Source organism: Apteryx rowi, unplaced genomic scaffold (assembly GCF_003343035.1).
Source record: "Apteryx rowi isolate R43461 unplaced genomic scaffold, aptRow1 scaffold_41, whole genome shotgun sequence".
NCBI lineage: Eukaryota > Metazoa > Chordata > Aves > Apterygiformes > Apterygidae > Apteryx > Apteryx rowi.
Window position 1 is genome coordinate 3,477,985 of NW_020450621.1, and position 22,631 is coordinate 3,500,615.

At 42.1% G+C, this 22,631-nt stretch overlaps 1 protein-coding gene across 1 annotated transcript in view; it reads right to left on the bottom strand.

Annotated features, from left to right (window-relative positions):
* Window positions 1–22,631, bottom strand: part of DNAH9 (dynein axonemal heavy chain 9) — a 215,022-nt gene that overhangs the window by 75,845 nt on the left and 116,546 nt on the right. The window contains exons 52-56 of the mRNA XM_026075736.1: window positions 21,196–21,315; window positions 10,244–10,432; window positions 8,669–8,904; window positions 6,694–6,816; window positions 4,139–4,343 (exon numbers count right to left, since the gene is read on the bottom strand). Coding sequence (XP_025931521.1) covers window positions 4,139–4,343; window positions 6,694–6,816; window positions 8,669–8,904; window positions 10,244–10,432; window positions 21,196–21,315 — 873 coding nt within the window. The remainder of the gene's footprint in view (window positions 1–4,138; window positions 4,344–6,693; window positions 6,817–8,668; window positions 8,905–10,243; window positions 10,433–21,195; window positions 21,316–22,631) is intronic.

The following is a 22,631-nucleotide window of genomic DNA, read 5'->3' on the forward strand; positions in this document are numbered from 1 at the left end:
CTTTTAAGGGCCTGTTCCTTAGGCATTACACACAGGAGTTTGCCCGTGGTGGTAAATATTTTACAAGTCTTGAAACAGAAAACTAACATGGCCAATTTTGTGCGTGTTCCTGTCATTCAAGCATAGCCTGCCTTGAAAATGACATTTTGCAAGCTATTATTTCAGACCATGGACTGTAAGCCCTGCAGTTATTAATGAGGATGTGTGTGGTTTTTGTTCCAATAGCTTGTAATCACCACGCAATTTCTGAAGCACACCCTCAGAAGTGCGTACAATGCTGTATTTCCCACAACAGCCTGCATCTGTTGCAGCTTTATCATGCTATTGTTTTCAGCAGTAGCAAGGTCATCATTCCTCATTTCTGCAGTGGAGCTCATTATCTGTTATTTTACAGCTGATATATAACTGTGTGAATTCCAGGAAGCAGGTTACTCTGAGGGCCTTCAAATTTTCATTCCGTGACAAAAAAAAAGTTCACTAGAGCTACAGGCCAGTTTGGTGAGGACTCGCTACCAACCCCTTCCCACCTCAGATGCCCAACTGTTGTGAGTCTGCAGCCTTTCCCAGGACTTTCCCCAMTGTTCATTCCTTCTCTACTGATGAATCTTCAAATTGTCAGAGTCTCTATCTCCAATGGGTCCATAGCGGCCACCTTTCAGTTCTTTTCAACAACCACCAGACAATAAAGTTGAGGAAAGCACATTTTGAGAAATTTCAGTCCARAGACTGAAGTCTGGTAAAGGTGGGAGATGCTTGAAACCAATTCTTGTAAGACAACATGGACCACAGGCAGTGCCATCAGCACATGGACTGGCAGAGCCGGCAGGAGCAAAGCAGGCAAGGTGGGGAGCACAGTCCTCCTTGCAAAAGTAAATTGCAAATGAGACTAGTAAAAGGCCACAGGTTTTCTATTGACCTGACACAATAAGGCCTCAAGACTTGGCTTTGCTTGCCTTGGCCTGAGCTGATCTTAAATGTGATCATCTAGCAACCCCACTGTTGCTTTAATCAGTTTTAGTTTGGCTTTAATTTATAGTAATAGCAAGTAGTTATTCTGCATAGATTGAACTGTCTCTAGAATAAAAATGTGGCAGAGTGCAAATGCGCAGTGGTGTCAGAGGTCCCAGACTGTAAGCATCCATCGTAACAATCAATCAACAGTCAATGGAGGAGTGCAGACCTATGAATCAGATAAAGCCAGTTTTAGAGATAAGAAAGAATGGGAAAATACTGATGAATAGATGRATAATTAGGAACCAATAGGAAGAAAGATTATGCGAGCAGACCATGTTGAGAAAACATACCAAAATGACCCTAGATGGATGCCAAGACTGAGGAAGAAGAACAGACATTGCCATGGACATCAAACTTTTCCTAGAGAAGACCTCAGGATGCTGATRACTTGTAATCACCCCACACCCAGTTCTGCTTGAGGAAGACTGAAGCTATAGATCTTAGTGATGCTTGGAGGGTGAGTCCAATCCCAGAGACCAGGGTGGACATTAGTAGGTATTAGTGAGCTGCATCTTTGTGTAACAGTTTTAATTGTATGAGGCTTTTGTGTATTATAAGTGTTATTTGGACTAATAACAACTGTTTGAACAATACTGATTAGGTTATTAACTTGTTAATCACACTAACAATAAATTATCGTATTTGCCATGCCTGTTACACCAGGGAAGAAACCATGGCAAACAGCACATCTAGAGGAGCGGCCACTTCTTTACGGAATTGGAAGATTCAAACCTGTATCTTCAAGGAGCTTCCCACAGCTATCAGGCAACAGTCACTGTGGCTTTGTCCACATTAGCAAATGAAATACAGGGAGAACAAAGGATCAAGCACCTGGCCCGCAGTCATCCACAGTGGTCAATACACTTGCAGTTGGTGCCGACCCCCCTCTCACATTATCTGTACATGGCTCTGGGAATAGCACAAGCAGGCCTTTTCTCGGAGGAAGAGCGGTAAACTATGCAGCCTTSAGCTGTGCTGCATTACTTGGCGTTGAAACCAGAGAATATGCCTGGCCACATTTTATTTACCAGTTCAGATATAGCTGAGAATGATGGCAACAACATCCATCCTGAACACCAGACTCAAGGCTATTGGTGCAGAGGGCACCTACAACCTCTCCTGCTGAAGATTCAGCAGGTTAGGAAAAAAAGCATGAGGGAACGTGACTTCAACAGAYTGTGCTTCTCACTACTGGATAAATATAGCAACACTTGTAGGAGCAATGACCAAACCTACCACTTAGGGAAAAAAGTTCTCTTCCTCTGCYGATGAGACCTGAAGTCCTTACCAAGACTGAAGCCTCCTGGCTCCCCTTCTCCAGGCCAACTCAGTTACAGCTGCTCCTGAGAGGCAAGAGTCAGGGACCACAAATCTCTCACAAGAAGATAGACGCGTGCCTGGGTCATGCGCATCCTGGTAAGTGCTCTGATACCAAGGGTGTTGTTAAGATTTATTACCCCTTCCTCACTTGAAGAAAATTTTCTGTGACCCCATGGGAAGGTGAGGGGGCATAATGCCTGTTATGCATCTAGGGAGAAAAGTCTCTGCTTTTATCCCAGCAGGGAAGCGATTGTGGGTTGATTCTTCCCCATCCAGTGGAAAATCTCAAACACTAGGCTATGAACTGTTTTTTTTCCTCCTTGGTATCTGGGGGTTTCTTGGAGGAGGGAAACAGAAGAACAGAGAARAGAGAGGAGATATTGTGGGCTCTGATATTATCTGGATGTGGTGAAATAGAGAAAGAAGTCTCAGATATTTTTAAGGGAAGAGAAAACTACATTTTACACCAATCTATATCTGCTTAATGGTTTCTGAAGTCAGACTACAGCCCCTATCTCCCACTGCTRGTGGCATGGTTGGCAGGACCAGCACCTGGGGGTGCATTTCCCTGGTCCTCCCTGATGCTTTGCCTCCGTCTTCCTTCTCCACAGTGCACAGGCCCAGAATAAGCAGGGACTTTAAAATATATGATCCCTAATTCACTTCATTTTCACTGTTCTCTAATACATGCCATAAAAGAGGAACTGTGTAAGCACTGCAGATTTTGAGCTACTAATTTTCAGAGCCTAATACTGTATTTGATCACTGCATATGATATTGAATTTGTCTTTCTTCTTGTGACAACAGTCATTAACAGCAGTGCTGCTGAGGCTAAGAGGAATGGTCCTAAACTTCAGTTAATGACACCACTAAGTTAATCTCAATCACCCTATACAACCCCATTTGGTATAAGTCAGTAAAGATAAGTGTCTGTAGCGTCTACAACGTGCTGATGAGCACATATAAGGGGTGCCTGATCAAGAGGCTTTGGGTCTCCTACTGTCCTAGCTAGATAGGCATGACTTATACATTAAATTAGTGCATTACATATTTCTATGCCAACTTTTGGCTCGTTAGCACATGAGCCTGTTTAAAACTAAATGCATCATTAAGGCTGCACAGTTAACATATTGGAGAACCTCATTAAACGAAGAGATTATTACAAGACTGGCCTGGCCTGACTGAACATGTGCTGTAAATTTATTCCCACTCTCAGTAAATATTTCATATTATACATATTTGTTACTGTGCTAAAGATGCCTTTAGCAAAGAGGATTTTCTTTAAAAAGTTATCTTGAAACTGAAGCCATACTTATAACATCTCAGATTAAAAAAAAAATAAAAATTTTGGCCAGTTATAAACAAGTGGGAGGAAGAACTGTACCAGAAAAATTTCATTATCAGCCTGACAATGTTTACAGTGGGAATCCTATACCATAAATGCCTAAAGTTAAGTGAGACTAATCCTACTTCCAAAATTAAATCTGTGAAGTCTAGAGAAAAATGATATAATGAGAATCTCAGTTTCCAATTCCAAAAGGGATAGGAAAAGAAAGAGATTGTTTTGGAGAAAAAACTTGAAGCTGCAGTTTAAGTATGCCCAAAACACGAAGAAATTAGAAGACAGAAGAAAAAAACCCAAAACTCAATATCTATCATTCAAGGGAAATCTCCTGTTTCTATGGTGACCTCCACAATTTCTTCACCCTTGCACATTAAATTATATTCATTTTAAAATATTTGTATTATTTTTATTTTTTTAAATATTTATACTGCCTCCCAGTGCAAACTCTCAGCTACTGACCTTTAGCTCCTCCAGGTCAGGCCTTTCCATGTTCACCACCGCTGCAAGCAGCTGGTCTTCCAAGCCATCTCGTGTGACGGTGAAGTTGATGAGGGTGCACTGTGCCTGCATCTCCGGTTGGAAATGGGGGTTTGCCAGCTTTGTATGGAGAATCAGACGGAAAGCAGGGTTGAAGTCACACTCCTTGTCGCCGATCTTAATGAACCTGAAACGATCAAAAAATGCGTGTGCTCACGTTCCTTCCAAGATATTTCTGCCCAAATACCAATAAGCCAATGGCATCTATTAGCATAGGACTCTCTATTCTCAGGRCAGAAATCATTTTTAATGCAAAGGGTATTTAAAATTGGACACGCTTGAAACACTTCTGATTTAGGATTAAAAAAGCCAAAGTGTTGCCCCTGAATTTCAGCAATGCCTGTTTGAGAAGGCTCATAGTTTCCGGCCTGCAGTCATCAGTTTGAACCACGAATCACCCTTGCTTTTTCATGGGGGCCACATTCTTTCTAAAGCTGGTGTTACATGAAGGAAAAACCTCTCGGCCTTGAGATTTTAATTAGCCACGACTGAAACTGCCTTGGCTGCTGGCTCAAATTAGGCTGACTCTGTGATCGCACTGAGCTTTAGCAATGAAGCTGGCTTTGAACAGCGGCTCACAGCCATTTGCGGGAGATAAGATTACTCAGGAAAGTTCAGCTTTCTCCTATTCTGACACCAAGCCTATAATTCATAAAGCAGGGAGGCTGAACCACAGGACTCCAAATACTCTGAACATAAGTTTGGCAAAGCCCACAGGAACCAGAGGGAAAGSGAAATTAGAGATGCATTGATGTCTCAGGAGAAGATGTAAATCTCCTTTAGGAGATTTATCTATACACACCTATGCACGTGTTGATATTCATGCAAGCTACAGTGATGCTTCCACTGAAGCAGTTATACTGTGGCCCACCTGCGCATGGATACAGGAACAGTAGTATCAGCATGAGAATTTCAGTACACTTTCTAGTCAGACGTAAACTCATTAGGTATCTTTTTGGTCACATCTCTCACTATTCCATTTTTACAGATGCAAAACTGAGGCACAGAGATATCACATAACATGAGCAGCTCATGAGAGCCTCCCAAAACAGTGCTCAGAGACTTGACTTCAAGAGACTCCAGCCATGGGACTACTGGCTTCTGCCTGTGTGGTCTAAAATGAAGGACTGGGGCTTTAACTTGTCCTGGAAAACATGAAACCCAGGAAAAACACCCACCCAAAGTCCAACCGGTACCAAGGTTTTATTTGATTTTTGACTTATTTTCCTTTTCTAAGGTAACACATGATCTCAGAGTGAGTTTTGAGAACACAGGCATACAGTCCCAAAAGGGAACGATTCAGTTTTTTCACTGCAAGGGGACTGAAGTGTCACACCACCTCTGCTGTAATCCCTTCTCGGTTTTGAAATGTTTCTATTCCCTGCATTTAGGAATATCATTCCCTTCGAAATGCTTCTTCCCCTTTACTCGTGTAGTTGAAACCCAGAACCAGCCATCTTTCTCATGATGCATTCCCTTGCAACATCTCTGGAAAACCTGCCTTTCCCAGAAGTTGACAGTGTCCTAAGATATTTTATGAGAGTTCMATTGTAAGAAAATGATTTTCGAGGAACTYAAGGAATATGAAATGCAGAGCTTGACAGGCTTTTTTCTTTTTTTTCTTTTTCTTCTTCTTCTTTTTTTTTTTTTTTTAACTCTTCAAAGCCAAAAGCAGGACTGTATTGAGAGCTGCTGCTGAAGTCACAGAGGTCAGCCCATGCTGTGTTCCTCTTAGCTATAAAGCTATTAGTGGCAGAGACTTTTAGAAACCTGAAAGACACATACCCTTCTAAAGGACGATGACTCCAGTATGTGAAAGCCAGTGAAACAACATCAAAAGAGTTTCTGAATCAAATTCAGTACTGACCGCRGAACACAAAGTTTTATTTGTTGCCATTATTTGAGCACATTCTAAAAATGTGATYATTTTACTTACATACAAGAAGAAAAAGTAAACTCACTGGCTCTCTCTGAACTCCTCCTGGCTGACACAAAGAACTTCCCTCCAGTAAGAAACACTTACAATATTCTTAATACTTAAATCTGCAACTGTATTCCTAAACAGYRTGCAATGTTTGCTAAAATCTATGGYTGCATGTTCTTCACAACGGCAATAGCCACTTTGGCAATAATTCAGTGTCGAGATAACCAGTTACAGACACCAATTACCAATACCAAGGACACTATACAAAAGGAGGAATTACAGATCTCTCCTACAGGAGATTTGAATAGCACTGTCCAGCAAAATAAAGAAAAAAACAAACTAGGTTTATATCAAACCCATCTCATGACTGAATTACCCGTGATTGCCTGATTTAAAATATTCTCGCTTCTGAAGGCAGGTTGTTAGTGCTGTCGTATATGAACACCCACAAATCGGGGTCAGAGAAAGAGGGCACACCAGCATAAAGAACCCATTTACCAGAAAAGGGCAGACAGTGGAGGCATACATGCCATTAAATCTCCCAGAAGCTCACCTTCCTTTCTTGATTGTTTCTCGACCCAGTAAGGGCCCCAAAACTGGATCCACAGATTCCTCCAAGTTTTCAATCAAGACCAATTCTCCCGCAGCAACGGCTCGTTCCATTGCGTCCAAATACCTATGGGAAACAGTAATGAGGCAGTGATGTGAGGCTTTGCAGCAAGGAGCATAAGCACGCGCAAGGGTTAGAGGGCTGTTCCACATCGCAATGGCAGCTCCACATACATGCCAGAACTTGCAAGAGAGGAAGCGTGAGCAAGGTGGTGTCTGTGGTGTGGGAAGAGGTACTGGCAGAGTCTTGGCTGTCCAACAAAGAGAGAATCAGATCTCAGACCTCCCAAGAGCAAGTAGTAATACCCAAGAAAAGAACATGGACAGCAGTGAACAAAGCAGGGCCAGACTGTTATCTTTTTAGCAAATGCTTTGTTTCTCCCAGAATCCACCAATACAGACAAGCTTGCACAAAAGAAAGAAGAACAGGTTTCAGCTCCCTTTTGCGCAGGGTTTAGGGATTAGGATGGGGTGACAATGATTGAATTCTTCTTCACAGAGGAATTTGACCCCATTGCACCTTGCCTAACTATAAACCAAGGCTGCTCTGCATTGGGATGCTTTGTATTGGGAAGGGCATGGTCAAATGCTCGTGCTTGCTGCTTCAGGGCTGCTCTGTACTTCACATAACTTGCTTTTCTGCAAAGAGGAGTGAATGACTTTGGACAGGCGGTGACGGTGCTCTCTAGGCATGGTTACGCTGTCATAGGAATTACCCCAACTAATTCAACTGGCTAAAATTTAGGTTCCTAGTCTAAGCTAGATAGTTGCCCTCACCCTCAAGAGGTGATTTATTCCATCCTATAATAGGTTTCCAAGACTGGTGAGCTGCACGGCCCTTTGGGAGAGCCAGGTTCCCTCACTGACTATGGAAGGAGATGAGAGAAGAAGTTCAGAACAAATACCTGACTTTTAGAGGAATATGTTCAAATGATGTGAACCCTGTCCCTGATCAGCAGCCCCCATTCCTCTGAGCCCCCAAATATTTTATATGAAGATAGAGAGAATGACAGCAGCTGACCCCAAACCTGCTAAAATGGCTTTTTTTTTTTTTTGAAGGAGAGAGGGGTGTGAGTTTAAACCTCTTAAGGCAGTTGAAAGCAAAGAACCTTGGTTTTCCAGATGATGAAACACTCACCATTTATTGTAATGGGACAGTGGATGCTGCTTTTAGCTAATGGCCCAGAGTCATCACACCTGTACATAAAACTCCCCTTTCAGAGTACCTACCAGCCTGAAATGTGGCTGGGAGGGGAAAAAGAGAAGCTGGTTTGGTACAGCAGACTGCAATGGCAATAAGTGCACCCTGAAGCAGCAGAAGACTGGTCTGTGCTCTGATCAAAGATAAAAGCCTGGAGCTGAAAGACCTTTCCATAAAAAATTTAGCCAGAACAAGGCAGGTTCATGAGGTGATGCAATGGAGGCGATGTGTATGTTGTGATGAAAACCTCCTAGCTAGTACTAACATGGAAGCAGAGTTAGCCCAGCTGGTCTTCAGGGCAAGGCGACCCTCATGTCAACTTCACCCTCCAAGACCAGGCCCTCTCTCTTCTTCTGAGCCGTACAGAAGCTCTGCTCATCCCCCTTGCTGAAACTGAGTCAGGAGACAACACATTAACATGAGCCTGAGGGAGGATGCCATAATCCTACATGTAGCTCAGCCCCCAGCATATCTCTCTTTTCATTCCCGGTTTTAGAGGAGTTTCTATGGTAACTTGACCAAGCACTAAACAGCCCCTCTATTTAATGAGAAATCTCTATCATTTTGGTAATGAATAAGCAGCTATGTATAAATACATTTGAGAGTTTTYCTCAATGTAATTTGCTCAGATGGCTGCAGTCAAACATATGCTATTCATCAAATATGACAGACAGATAGGCATTAAAAGATATTATTATGGGATAAGGTTCATATTTACCCCTTCTGCCCAATTCGGATCACTCGGAGATCTTCGCCATACTTTGTTTTGATCCATTTGATACCCTGTAGCTGGGGATCCACCATGAGGGGCCAGCGTTCACAGTTTGTGAGAATGGTGGCATTTTCTGTGGACATCCGATCAGCTGGCAGGCCCTCATTCTGCCAAGTCGCTATATCAGCATCATCTGTCAGCATGGTCAGAGGATCCAAAGATGGAGTTACAGGGATTGGGACCTGGAAGGAAAGCAGAAATGTTTCCTAGCGTGTCGGTACAAAGCTGTGAATGCAACCTGCCACATATTCCAAAGGCAAAAGAGTAGATCATTTCAAGCAAATTTAGCTTAACTAAAAACTGAGCAGTCTTATCTATTGGTGGTTTGCCATTTTACAGGATAGTTTTGATCTAGTATTAAAAGCTCTCCCCTCCTGTTGCGAATGAACATAAATTATACAGGAAACACAAAAAATTTTGCCTGCAGTGTACTAAGCACACCAAACCGTCTCAACCCAGCAGAACAGGTTCAGATCACACTTTGCAGTGTACAAAGTCTTTGAAATGACAGCTTTGAAGAATATAATTAACACCCTCATAAGCCTGCTGTTGTGTTGCAAAATGACATTAGCAGTTCTAGAAACACTTCTCTGACATGGGAGGCCATTTCTGGATGTGACAACCAGTAAGTTATCTGTGCCAGTTATCTGAACAGAAGAGGCCTTCAGTTTTTGAATGGAAAAACAGGCACTTCCCTGAAATTTCTAAGCACAAGTCAGGCCATTTTTGGAACAATATTACCTTTTTTAACTATGTTCTTGGCTTAGTATTAAAAAATGATTTTTTTTTTTTCTCCCATCCTATGGAACTTGCTGCTTTTCTCGGCTTTTTGGTTTGGGCATCATTCAGTAGGCTGCCTAGTTGTGGCCTTATTTAAAAGCCTCTTGGCATTTTACCAGGATTTACAATGTTCAGTTAGGTATTGATGCACAGAATGCTCAATCCTGCAGCAGACTGAGCGCTTGGATTTACTGATATATGAGGGGACCTGGTAAAAATGAGTTAAACTTAAAACAAGTTTGAAGCATGCCTGTCTCCATCCAGTCTGAGCAGCAAGACATGGGTGAAACCTGTTGAGGGGCAGGGCCAGCATTCACAAAACTTGTGTCCAGTATGAAGAACTATCTGGAGTCTTTCTAGGCCTATCAGGGAGCTAGAAATTGAGCTCTGCTAACTCCAAGCAGTCCCTTCCATACTATTTCCCTCAGAGAATCTGTTTTCTCTCTTTCAAGGCCATCCCTGACTCCTGGTTAAAACTGAACAGCACTGAAGTTTTAATCCATGTTTGGGTTGCTGCATCTGGCATTTTCCATGGGGGAATCGGGTACTTCCATGGAGCAACGGAGACCAGAACATATTGCCCAAAGAGGAGCGAATCAAGCGTGACAATGTCCTCCTCCTCAATCCAACATGGCAGGGGTGCAAGGGGAGCCCCTCATTTGGGGGATCTCCTATGGACACCAGAATTTATGGCCCTGTAATATCCAGTAACAACTGTTTTTCAGAGAAAGCAGAGCTTACTTTCAGCTGGTGTAAATATGGCTTCCAGACTCCATCCATGAGATCTTGCCTGTATTTCTTGSTGAAGTATCCCAGGTAGGAGACGAAGGCCGTAATCAGTAAGACATCTCCACACAAGGTGCTCTGTTGCTGTTTGAAATCTTTCACGGCTTCAGCCCATCTCACGTTCTCAGAGGCCAGTCCCCCAACCTAGAATTTCCCAAGTCAAATTGACTATTACAGTGGTTCTTCAAACAATACTTCAGTATCCAGCCTCATCATATCATGTCCCTAACTTCAACTGTCATTTGCTAAAATTTAAAACCTGAGGATGGTAAATACACAACAGTTACTTTGATAACCCCCTGCTCACTGTTCACTAGCCCTACAGTCTAGTTTGAATTGCCTGCTTCATACCTCGTCTGAAAATCAGCAAGAGACGATCCATCACTTCTCTATCATAAATGTGCATAAGGATACCTGCATGAGAATTTCTGTAGCACCCCATGAAATGTTAATTGACCTATTGCCAAAGATTCACACCTAGTTATACTCTCTCCCGCCACTCACAGCATTCCTCTCCAACAGTCACAACCTTTGGTTATTTCCTACAATCTTTTATTATCCCAGTCACGTGGCATTTTGCCATTGTATGTGGGATCACAACCCTCTTTGGTCTAAGTTTTCCTTTTCGCTAAGACCCTGCCCTGCAAACGTTTTCTCATGGACACTTTTCATAAGCATCCAACGCATGAACTGGGGTTCTTACTGGCTTTGAGGAGAGTAAAGTAAAATGAGATATCTCTACGTGCATGGCCAACTCCTTTAACCACTTTTTGAGGTACTACTGGTCCCTCATTCCTGCAGTCATGTGACTATAAGAGACCCTAACCTTTATTTATTTTTTTTTTCAAGAAGATTTTAGCCCTAGTAATTGAAAAACACAGCTTGAAAATATGAATGGAGTGCCCTCTTCAGGTACACAAGCCAGAAGAACCCAAAAGAGCTTTAAGTTGGCCTCATGAATTTTGAGATTGACAGTGCTGAAGCTTATGGTCAAATTCATAAATCACTCTCCTGTTGTAAAGGTTCTCTGGAAACAACCATACAATTTACAAATCAACCCTACTTACAGGCCTCTGTCAATAGGGCCACCCAGCACTTTCTACTGTTCTTCTTCAGTGTACAGTCTGCATCTGCTTAGTGTTATTTCGCATTTCTTATGAGGAAAACAAAAATAAAAACAACCTAGAACCTCTTCTTCCTTACATTTTGCAAACCTCTCCAATTAAAGAGCTCCTGAAAATGTAATTAATATGACACTGTGTTCTTCTCCCAAGTCATTAGTAAATTGTTCAATAGGATCTGATCTAACACAAATCCCAATGATATGCCTCATGAACACATTGAAAAATTAATTCCCTTCAGTTTGGATTATTTTGCTATCTTGAACTGATTTACAGAATGCAGGTCCTTAGGATGGAAAGGCAACAAATTCTGTAATTTCCTTCAGATCCTTACTGAATTCCATTGTCATGAAATAGTTGCACATTCCCACCTGACTTGCCCTGTTCCTAGCAGAATCTTACTGCTTTCTGGTGGTTAGGAGCCTTCTTTTAATTTCCAGCTTAAGTTTACTCCTGGCCACTTCATACCATTCATTCTTGTGCAGACATTGTCCTCTAGCTTAAATAGCTCTCCTTCTTCCCTCATGTCTACCTCCAGATGCTTTTATAGACAGTAAGTATTTTCCAGGGGATGTATTCCACTTGATTAAGAAAGCAAAGTTCCTCCTAGCTTCACTCTGAAATACATAACCATAGGAACAGCTGTACTGGGTCATACCCAAGGTCCACCGCCCTCGGCATCCTGTCTGCTGACAGCAGTCATTAGCAAATGACTCGGGAAGAATATACAAACAAGCATATGGTGATAGTCTCCTGATGTAGTCTCCTAGCTTCCAGCAACTGGAGGTTTAAGGACTTTCTGAAGCAGAGCTTATGACTTTGTGTTTAATAGCCACTGATGAATTTTTTCTTCATGACAGAGTCTAAGTCCCTGTGGAAACCACCTAACCTTCTGGCATCTACAGCATCTCGTGGCCTAGAGGCCACAGTTTAACTACGCCTTGTGTAAAAAGTTCTTCCTTTTGTGTGCTGCCTGACCTTTTCATTTGCTAATACCTGTGCTCACAATGTAAAAACAGTGAACGATCATTTAAGTTTCACCTTCTCCATACCACTCACGATTTCAAAGCCCTTGATACTGTTTTTACTGTCTCCTTCCAAGGCTGAAGAACTTCAGTCTACACAGTTCCTCATACAGATGCCTTTTGATTGTCCTTGCAATCTTTATCAGATGATGCAATCTTTATCATCCAGTTTCTTCTTATTGTTACCTTTTCTGCACTGTTTGCCATTCTATTATATCCTTTTGAGGTAGTAGAAGGGACAGAGGTACAGCTGCATGTTCAAGATTTATTCAAGATGAATTTATACACTAAGCTTGTGAGTTTTTTTTTCCTGTTTTGTTCTCTCTTTTTTAGCCAATAAAACCTAACACACAATTTCAGTTCACGATTTGGGTTTGTTTTTGTTTTTTTTTTTTCCCTCTGGGAGCACAGTGCTCACATATTCACAGAACTCTTAACTCCAACATTTAATTCCTGAATGATAACTAGCTCCATATCATTCACTGTGTATGTAAAGTAAGAACTAATTTTTCCAGTGCACATTGCATTATGTTTATCTATCCTGCATTTCTCCTGGTACTTTATTCCTCCATCACTTGGCATCATTTCTACAGTTCTTTGTAAACAGTCTTCATCTGTGTTCATGTTATTAACAAACTATACAACTTGCTTACTCACCACCTTTTCCAGATCATTTATTCTGAGGAACACAAGAACTAACAAATACCAGCAAAATCTCTCTGGTGACCTTCCTGCCTGACCATTTCTAAGAAACTGGTGAAAACTGCCTTCTAGGCAGTTTGACTCCTTCCAAGAACACAAACAGAAGCTGCAGATTTTCTGTTCCCCTGCTCAACCTCAAGCCCTGCCATAAACTTGTTCCAGTTCAGTTCCTTTTCTGTGCATGCGAATTACCATGCTGTACACAGTGCTTCAGACAAGGTTTCACCAGTGCCTTTTACCGATCTCAGGGCGTGTTAGTATTTCCCTAGCTTTGGTAGAAAGCCTGCTCCTGATATGTTGTAGGGCCACATTTTCCTTTCTTGCGGCTGCATCACTAGCAGGGCAAAGACTCAACAAATACATTCAAATGGTCCTCATCGGTTGCTAGCCAATAAGCTCCTGATTTAGATGCAAATGTCTATTATTAGCCCATAATTACATGGCTGCACATTGCATTACTGAATTCTATTCCATCCCTATTATTCCAATTTCCAGGTCATCCAATTATTTCAATTACAGTTATGCTTCCTCTTCATTTGTGGAAATTTCTTTTTTTTTTTCCCCTCCATCTTATGGTCTGTCTTACCATGTGCTCCCATGCTCACTGAAACAGAACATAAGAAGACAAGAAATACCAGGTGGCAYTGGATATACCTGCTCTGCTCTTATTCTTTCCTGGACATTGGTTTGGGGCCACAGCTGGAGTCTAGCTGAAACTAGACAGACCCTGATCTCACTCTGCATAACTGTTCTTATGTCTGCTAGTTGAAACAGAAGTAAAGAATTACACTTTTATTTTAGGATCATACCTAGATTATCCTTAATTTCAAATCCAGTAACAGTGCATAGTAGTTCACTTCCATCATCTTTATTTTGCTGCTTTTAAACCTATAGGCCTTTTCTCCTATCTCATTGAGAAGGTCAGTTCTCATATTACCCCTATAGTTCTCAGCCTCTAAGACTAAGAAGTCTTTGCTGATCTATTTTTCTAATACCTGTAGACTCTCTACTTATTCCTAATTAATTTCTTCAGGTGATTTCTCATCCTTATATCCTGGTGGTCTTTTCTTCATTAATTCTTCTCCTTTGCACGGGTCACATACTACTGACAGTTTTAGYATCTTAAAGAAATCCCTAGCGTCTTCCACATCAGACTCTAGAACTCATTGGAATTCTTTTTATTTAGCAAGTAGCAAATTTAAAACCGTTGCATTTGATTACCTTTAGCTCTTCAGTAATAAGGGATAGTGAACAATCATTCCCTATTCACCTTCTGCATATCATTCATGATTTTATAGGCTCTGTCACATCCATCCCTACACAGGCTCTTTTCCAAACTGAAGAGTCGTAATCTATTTCCTCTCTTCACAAACAGAAGCTGTTACATACTTCTTTGTACTTTTTCTAGGTCACCTACAGTCTTCTGAGATGGGCTAACCAGAACCGTGTACAGCATGCGAGACAGGCACACCATAGATTTGGAGTGATATAATGATCATTTAATCTTTGTTCCCCAATCTTTTCTTACTAATTCCTAATATTCAGTTTGCCTTTCTAACTCCAGCTGAGTACTGCACTACTGTTTCTGAGAACTCTCTACAAGGACTCCAAGAGCTCTTTTCTAAGTGATAATAGTCCATGCAGAGTCTATCAATGTAAATGCATAATTAGGGTTCATTTTCCTTGCATGTATTATTTTGCATTTGTCATCACTAAATTTCATCTGCGACATTAACATGTACCAACTCACAGACATTCCCATCTACCATCCTCCCTTTGCTGGTCCACAGATCACTAAACATTGCCTGGTTCTGGCCCCTTGGATCCTGAAGCATGTTTTCTCGATCAGCTTCATGATATGCTAAACTAAAACGAAGGCAAAAGTAAAGGTAAAAGTTAGGCTTGCTTTCATTCCCCTTGGTACACTTTTCAATCCAAAGCAGCCACTATCTGTGTTTATTAGACGTATTCGTCATATAATCTCAAATGTGTTGTTGTTGTTGTTGTTGTTGTTTTCAAATTCCAGGGACTTAGATCTGCCCACAGTCACATAGATGACATATCTTGGATGTCTAATGAATTGCACATCAGCAAGGGCTGCCAGGATCTATTCTGAGATCAAACCCAGAGATGACGTGGAAGAAGGTGTACACCGCACAGCAGTTAATTGCGATGGGGTTAGTTCCTTGCAGACACTGAAAAACTGATCCATTTTTGACAGCAGTAGTAGCAAGCCGTGCTTTTTAACTTGGTCTTAAAAACAGCCAGTGGAACCGGCACTGACATAACTTGTTCTTGTCTGCATTTACAACTGATCGTGTTCAGCGCTCCTTCAGCTATGACCCCTGCTAACAGCTGTTCTCAGCAATAGCTCCGTCCTGCAACCAGCAAAGAAGCCTGGTGCTTTGATGAACCCAAAGAAACCTGAATYCAAGTTGTTCCCAGGGCAGGGGGTGGGGAGGAGGTGTGATGAATATGACCTGGGACTTGGTACCACCACTCCTTCAGCTTTGCTCTCCATCCTGTGACAAGCATGACAGGATTTCATTGCTAAATACGAACTCCTCTAAATAAACAGAAACTCTACTAAACTACGATACAAATGCTGCAGCTAGTATCCCAGCTGTGGGTAAGGAGACAGCTGCCTTCCTGGGGACAGGGCTCCTCTCTCCTCTTCTCCCAAAAAGCTTCATGGAACTGTTCCCATTAGCAGAAATAACCCTGACCTTGCCCAGACTTTTAGATTGTCCCTGATCCTAATCATATTGTCCTTTTGTTGTTTTACATACGTTCCACAGTAAGCAGGGACTATTGCCATTGTCCACTGCCGCGTCTCGCAGCTCCTTGGCAGTATGAGGGAGCAGAGGGACCTTCCTCTCTTTATAATCGAATCACAGCTGGCAAAAGCCATATTTTTCCTCCCACTAAAGCTCCAAATGGGAACACCAGGGTCGTTTATTCAGGGGCTTCCATTCCAGACACAAGGCTGAGTTGACAGCCTGCTCTCATCTCCCATGGGTAATGAGACAGAGTTGCTGGATTTAGTTTGAATGACTTTGTGCRACAGTGGCTAATGCTGCCTGCAGGACCTGACGCTTAATTTACTCCAGGAGCTGGATGGCACACTCCAGCGGTTGTCTTTGCAACGCATCTCCAGGTACGTTGCAAAAAGTTTGTCGCAAGAGGGAAGTCAGAGACCTCATTGTGGTAGCAAGAGATAAAACACACCCATCCAACAAATCATGGCTCTGAGCCTGAGGTTGGAAAGCCAAAGGTGACAGTCCCTTGATCGACGTTCTAGTCTTAAGACAATGTTAGCAGAGGGTCCCAGCAGGAAATGCTGCCCAGGTAGGTCATACACTACTAAAATGTGCTGCTAAGYCTTTCTATCTTTTCCATTTTTTTCTGGCACAGCTGCATAGGATTAAGAGGGCTGGAAAGGAGGGAATGGCAGAAAGATAATTTGTGACCCTTATTTGCAGCATGAGGAGAGTTCCAAGCATCATTCAAAAATCTTTTCAACCTTTGCATTTGGCGACATCACAGCAGCAGACAGTAATGGATGGATATCTATTTTTCTTCCCTTGTTTGCTGTCACAGCCTTTTTTAGACTGTACATTCTTCGGAGCAGCAGGTTGACTTTCCATTGTGTTTTCTGTGTGTGCATATATCCCTCAGCAAGCCATAGACAAAAACAGAATCCAAAATATCCAACTCCATCCTTCTTTGCTCTATAAAAGCACAGGGTTGACACTGGCTTCCCTAAATTCTCAGCATCTTATCTGTTATCAATGTTTGTGACTGTCAGGCTGAAGAATTTACCCAGCATAGTGAGGCAAATGATGCTTGCTAGCTAGAGATCAATATGAAATACACTGTTTTTCCAGCAAAATCCAGGGCATCAACCAGCACTCGTCTTCCCCTCATCACTGCAAAGACTGTGCCAGTTATGTGATGCTCCAGAGCTGTATGATCCTGGACGAAGGAACAGAGATTTGCTTCCTGCTTGGCTTCTTGATCCCTATCTTTCTCCCAGTCCCAACACCTGCCCTAGGGTGATTTAGACAGTGCAAGCAGGAGCTGCTGAGTTAGTAATGGATGGGACAACCTGTACCATGGGAGGAGATGCAAGTCTGAGACCACACCAGGAATTTAGCTGGCAGCTTTGAGTTGCCACTTGCGGACACACTCAGTTGTTTTAGCTAACCAGGATGTCGGACACAGCACGGTTAGCTGGGCGCTGCAGTAGCTGCTCTCCCTTGGCCTCACCACTGGGAAGCAAAAAGCAGGAGTTTCAGCAGGCTTCTTGTGTCCTTGGGACAAGCTGCAAACGGAGGTTAGAGCAGGCTTTTAAGTTGCCCCAAAGGGGCAACGTACCCAGAGTTTCTTTTTTTCTGAAACGATGAAGGGAAGGGGAATTTCCACTTGATGCCAGGGGAGATGAGGTTGCGGTACCAGCCCTTTCTGGGGTGTTTAATAAGGCAACACTGACAGATTACACAGAAAATGAAGTTTAGCTCTTCTCAGCTGTGCATGTAGAAGATACAGCTTGGGGAAACTCTCCATGCTTTCAAACACAAGGCAAAACTGCTCTCCAACTCTATTTCCCTGGGCATCACCTTTCTGAGCATAGGAGGCTGTGAGAAACTGTGGTCCCTGCTACAGCAATGTACTGTACTTGAGCAGAAGTCTAAATTCAATTTAAATGAAAATGGCTTATAAATCTCAGCAATGACTGGCAGCACTGAAAAATAACAATCATATTTAAAAGTACAAAGCCAAAACCTGAACAATGTCCTACATCTGCCCCAAAATCAAATGAGTCTGTTCCACCAAGTTCTCTTAATGCAAAGATCAGGCCAGATGCTAATTAATCCTCCTTTTTTCCTTTTACAATTTTCTGTTTGCTTCTCTAGGAGTAGTTTCAACAAGAGACTTGAAACCTAATCATCTAAACATTCTCATTTTGGTATAAAATACTGAAATAAATGTAGAAATGGCCAGTGTCACCTACTGGTGAAAAGAAAGAACAGTGCAGTATTTGTGTTGGCTTGCACAACACCAAAGAAGTGTGTGGTGGGAAAAGCAGTTTGTGCTTAATTGTTTCTGGATTGCTTTAATGATTTCAGGATTTCTATGTTTGTTACTGTAACATCCGACATGGAGCCTTCATTACACTGCCCTTATAATGAGAATATTTTTTTCAAAACTGGTCATCGGATCATCCAAAGCATTTCCAGAGAAAAGAAATACAGAGCTTTTAAAGACAAGGTAGCTAGACTGTTATATGAAATAAACTACCAACATCATGCCTATATAATGAAATACCTGCTAGATTATTTAACAGTTAAGGATATGCTCCAGCACCACGAAAACACTTAAACAGTACTGCTTCTAAGCACGTGTTGACCCCAAGCCTGTGCTTAAAGGCAAATATATTCCTAAAATTGTTGCTTCTCTGAGACTGTACTGCCCATAAAACAAACCCAGTGCTATCAAACTACAGGCAGCCACATATATCAACACAAACAACTTAATTCTGATCAAAGAAAGAGTTTCTAAAGATTGATTTCCATGTCTTATCTTCATTTCAGAACCAAAATTCATTCTTTCAGTAGATTATGAAACTATAAAATTTAGGAAGGAACATATGCAACAAGTGACAACCCATCTTGCTAAAATATTTGCTCATTTTATTTTTCAAGGACAATTTTGGTAGTATAACAAACTCCCCTTCCCCCTAAAAAAGCATATGATATTTCCTTATCACAATTACACCTGAATGAAGACTTACATTTTAAGCCAAGAATATGCATTTTAATCACGCATCTCTAAGAATCCAGGTTGTTTGTTACAGTGGTATCAATCAAGATGAAATTAAGCTATATTTAGTGTAAAACGTATATATATATATATATATATATATGGAAAGAATTGAAAACACTATTTCTATGCTGCTTTTTCATGAAACATTTTCTTGCTGTATTTTGCGTTTACTGACTTATAAATGACTCAGAGCCACAATCTACCTCCACATCACATGCTACAGTCAAACAGGATTTTGTTAGGTTGCAGAAAGACACAAGGAAATAGTCATTCTGCAAAATCTCCCTAGAAATATAAATTGCTCTTTCAAATGAAAATGCTACTTTCCCATTTTAATTAAAGGCTTTAGAAGCATTCAGTGAGATTTAACCTGAAGAACATGAAAACCTAAAACTTCTTCTATGGTTGCATAGAAGGATCTAAATCAGTACAGGAAGGGACTTATCTGCTGTTTGTCTTTGACTCCTTATATCTGAGCGTATCACAGTCCTGTCTGTATCTGCCTGCAAAGCTGCTGTCTGTGCTACAGAGGTGCTGTACTCCTATTTTCCAAAGGAGGSACATGGAGATTAGAGACTAATTTTTTTAAGTTTTCCAGCACCTCAGTATGCAAACAGGTGAGTTGCACAGTTTTCAGGAGCACTTAGATGCCCCAGTAGATRCAGCTTTTTTCAGGTGCCCAGATTCTTTTGAAAATCCACCAGAAATCTAAACAGCTTTGAAAATCCAGGCTAAAGCAATTTGCTGAAGGTCATATAAGAGGGTTTGAGGGCAGGAAATGCAGAACTCAACACAAATCTCCATGTCCCAGGCAAAAACTTAACCACTTGGCTATCTTTTCTCTCTATCACTACAGGCTACATTAGGATGGATGACTACTTTTCATACAAATTACTGCCCAACACAGCCAAAGTCTGGTAACATGAGTAGAGAAATCTGCCTCCAGCATTACTTCTAGAAGTACCTCTGTATTCTATCACCAGCCATGCTGGCAGAAGCAGCTTCAACGAGAGAGACTGAGACCAACTTCCATCCCGGAATATGTGCAGACTCAGCAGGACACTCCCTTGGAGATATGGGTTCAGTCTCTCAGTGGTTTGAACATAAATCTGCTCCACTTCTCCACTGTCCTTGGGTAAAGAAGGAGCCAATGCAGCCAGAAGACCAGGTTGCATGGCCACAAAGACAGGGCTGTGCACTGCAGTGAGTTTTGCCAGGCCTTAGGTATGAGGCACGTGCTGAGCAGCTTGGCCCTTAGGCAGCTGGGCATGTATTTCACACCCAAAACAGGGCAAGGCAGGCATTTCGTGTGCTAACAGCTTTGGCAGAAGTAGCATGAGACAGCAATGCGTAAGGCCGGGCTGTTAGAAGTATGCACCTGACTGCAACTTTCCCRTGGATCTAGTGAGTTGGATGTCCAAATAGCACAAAACATACAGCTCTCCACCGAGACAATGTCAACGCTGCCTTCACGTGACAGAGTTTGGGCTTGAGTTAGCAGAGCCAGCTACTCAAACCAGCTCCATCCCCTCCGACAGCTAGGGCAGAGCTTAAGCAGCAGAGAGGCTCCTCGCACCCTTRTTTCCTTGCTTGGAGAAAGAGCTGGCTTGCTCCAGACTACAGCCAGAGTGAAAGCCAAAATATAAAGCAGCAAAGGCAGAGAACTGGATGTGAGCTGGGGCTCTAGCTAACAGGACAGTGCGAGCAGAAGCCATTATCTCTTAGTCTCTTATCTGTGAAACAGCGACAAGGGCATTGCCCCAGCGGAGGGCTGGGAGGCTACACAGTTTGAAGATACCACAGACTGTGATGCATATCGATGTACTGATAACGGGGACACACACTTTTTCAGATCCTTTCACTATTAATTTTTTGTCATTTCAAAACCCACAAAAGCCACTGACACGCTACCACCTTTGTTTTAAAGATACGATCTTTGGGTCACATAGTTTTGGCCCCTCAATACTTGACCATGAAATTAAATAATAAAAAGATGAGAGCTGTGAACGGAGTACAGCCAGGCAGTTCTCTGTAAATACATACAGAGCCTACCCAGATCTACGAAAACAGCCAATTCAAAATCATTTTCATTGCTAAAACTTGCTGCAATGCAGGAAATATAATGTATTCTAAAAATTAGAGGATGTAATGTACTGTGTGCACATGGTTTGCATCTCAGTGGCACCTGACAACTTCCATTCATACAATTAAAATTCCATCTGCTGATACTCACCAGTCGATTTGCAAGGGAGATGGTACATGCTGTAGCTTCAGCTTCTTGCTGACATTTGAGTTTGTCTGAAGTTGCCTTCTCAAACTTGGCTGTGAGCTTTCTCAGGTTTTCATTGAGGCGCTGCATATGAGAGAAAGGAGAAAACAACAGTAGAATTTTAAGGAAATCCCTACTCAAAATACAACTCTCGAACGTTTTCCTTATATTGCCTACCACATCTAAGCTGGCTGGTACTCTCTTCTCCTAGTTTAAGGAAAAAATGGCATCTGAATTCTTGAAGGAAGGACTTTTGTGCTGGGGGCTCAGCTTGCAGGACTCTCGAGCTTGGCAAGACAACGTGTGCCTACTCCTTTGAAAGAGACCATCAACACCTTGAAAGCAGGATTAGCCAAGCTCCACCACAACTCATGCTGAGGCTGTGGGGGACCTGGGGCACGGATGAAGCCCTGCACAAGGTCGCACTGTTGGGGGAGCCAGCGCAGAGGAGCAATGTGCAGTGCTCTTCTACTCGCTTGTAACCCATACTCTTTGCAGAGGGCAGAGGCAAGGAGCATGCAAAGGCAATTTATGTTGCGCTCTGCTGTAGGGTGAATCTGAATTGAGAAAGGGGATCACAGGCTGGCTAGTCCTAATGACCAGTACTGATGACCAGCGCTTGGGCTATAGCTGAAGAGTAAGCAGGACAGCTTTTTTTTTTTTTTTTAATTTTGTATTTTCTGATATTGCAGCCACCTTGGTCTCAATCCAGTCCTTGAGCTTCTGCTGATGCATCAATTTGTTGCTCAAAACCCCAAGAGACTACCCGAAGAGTGGGAGATATGCTTAAACCATCTCCAAGCTGTATCTCTTGCATCCTATTTATAGATGGGAATATTACACAGAAGTTAATAAAGTTCTTCAGCCCTTCAGGCTAACTGAGTGTGTGTCACAGGACAGTTCTTCTCCAGGCAAAAAGTTCAGTCTGATCCACTGTTAGATGGGATCATCACACATCCAGGTTGGCTGCAAAGAGCTCCAGAACTGGGAAGTGGCAGAAAGAACCTAAAACACCTGGGACCTTACGGTGCTCCTTATTTGCTAGCAAAAAAGGGCCTGCTTGGACAGACCTGCTCATACTTCAGTCTAAAACAAATCAACTGCTCCCATGAGTTCTTGGAATATTTTACTTCTGAGATAAGAGAAGTAGAGGTAATAATTGATTTTATCTGCACCCAATGCAAACTGTTTAAGGCTAAATGTCTGTAAATTACTTAAACACTGTTTGAGCTATGCACTAGAAACAAACTTGAAAATGAAAAAGGATTACATTAAGGATATCTGTAGCTCTTCATTAGCTTAGAGAACCCAAAGCAGTCTCTCTCAAACTGGCTTAGAATTAATAACACAAATAGTTTCTGTCTTTTCGTGCATATGAATATATCTACATACATACGTTC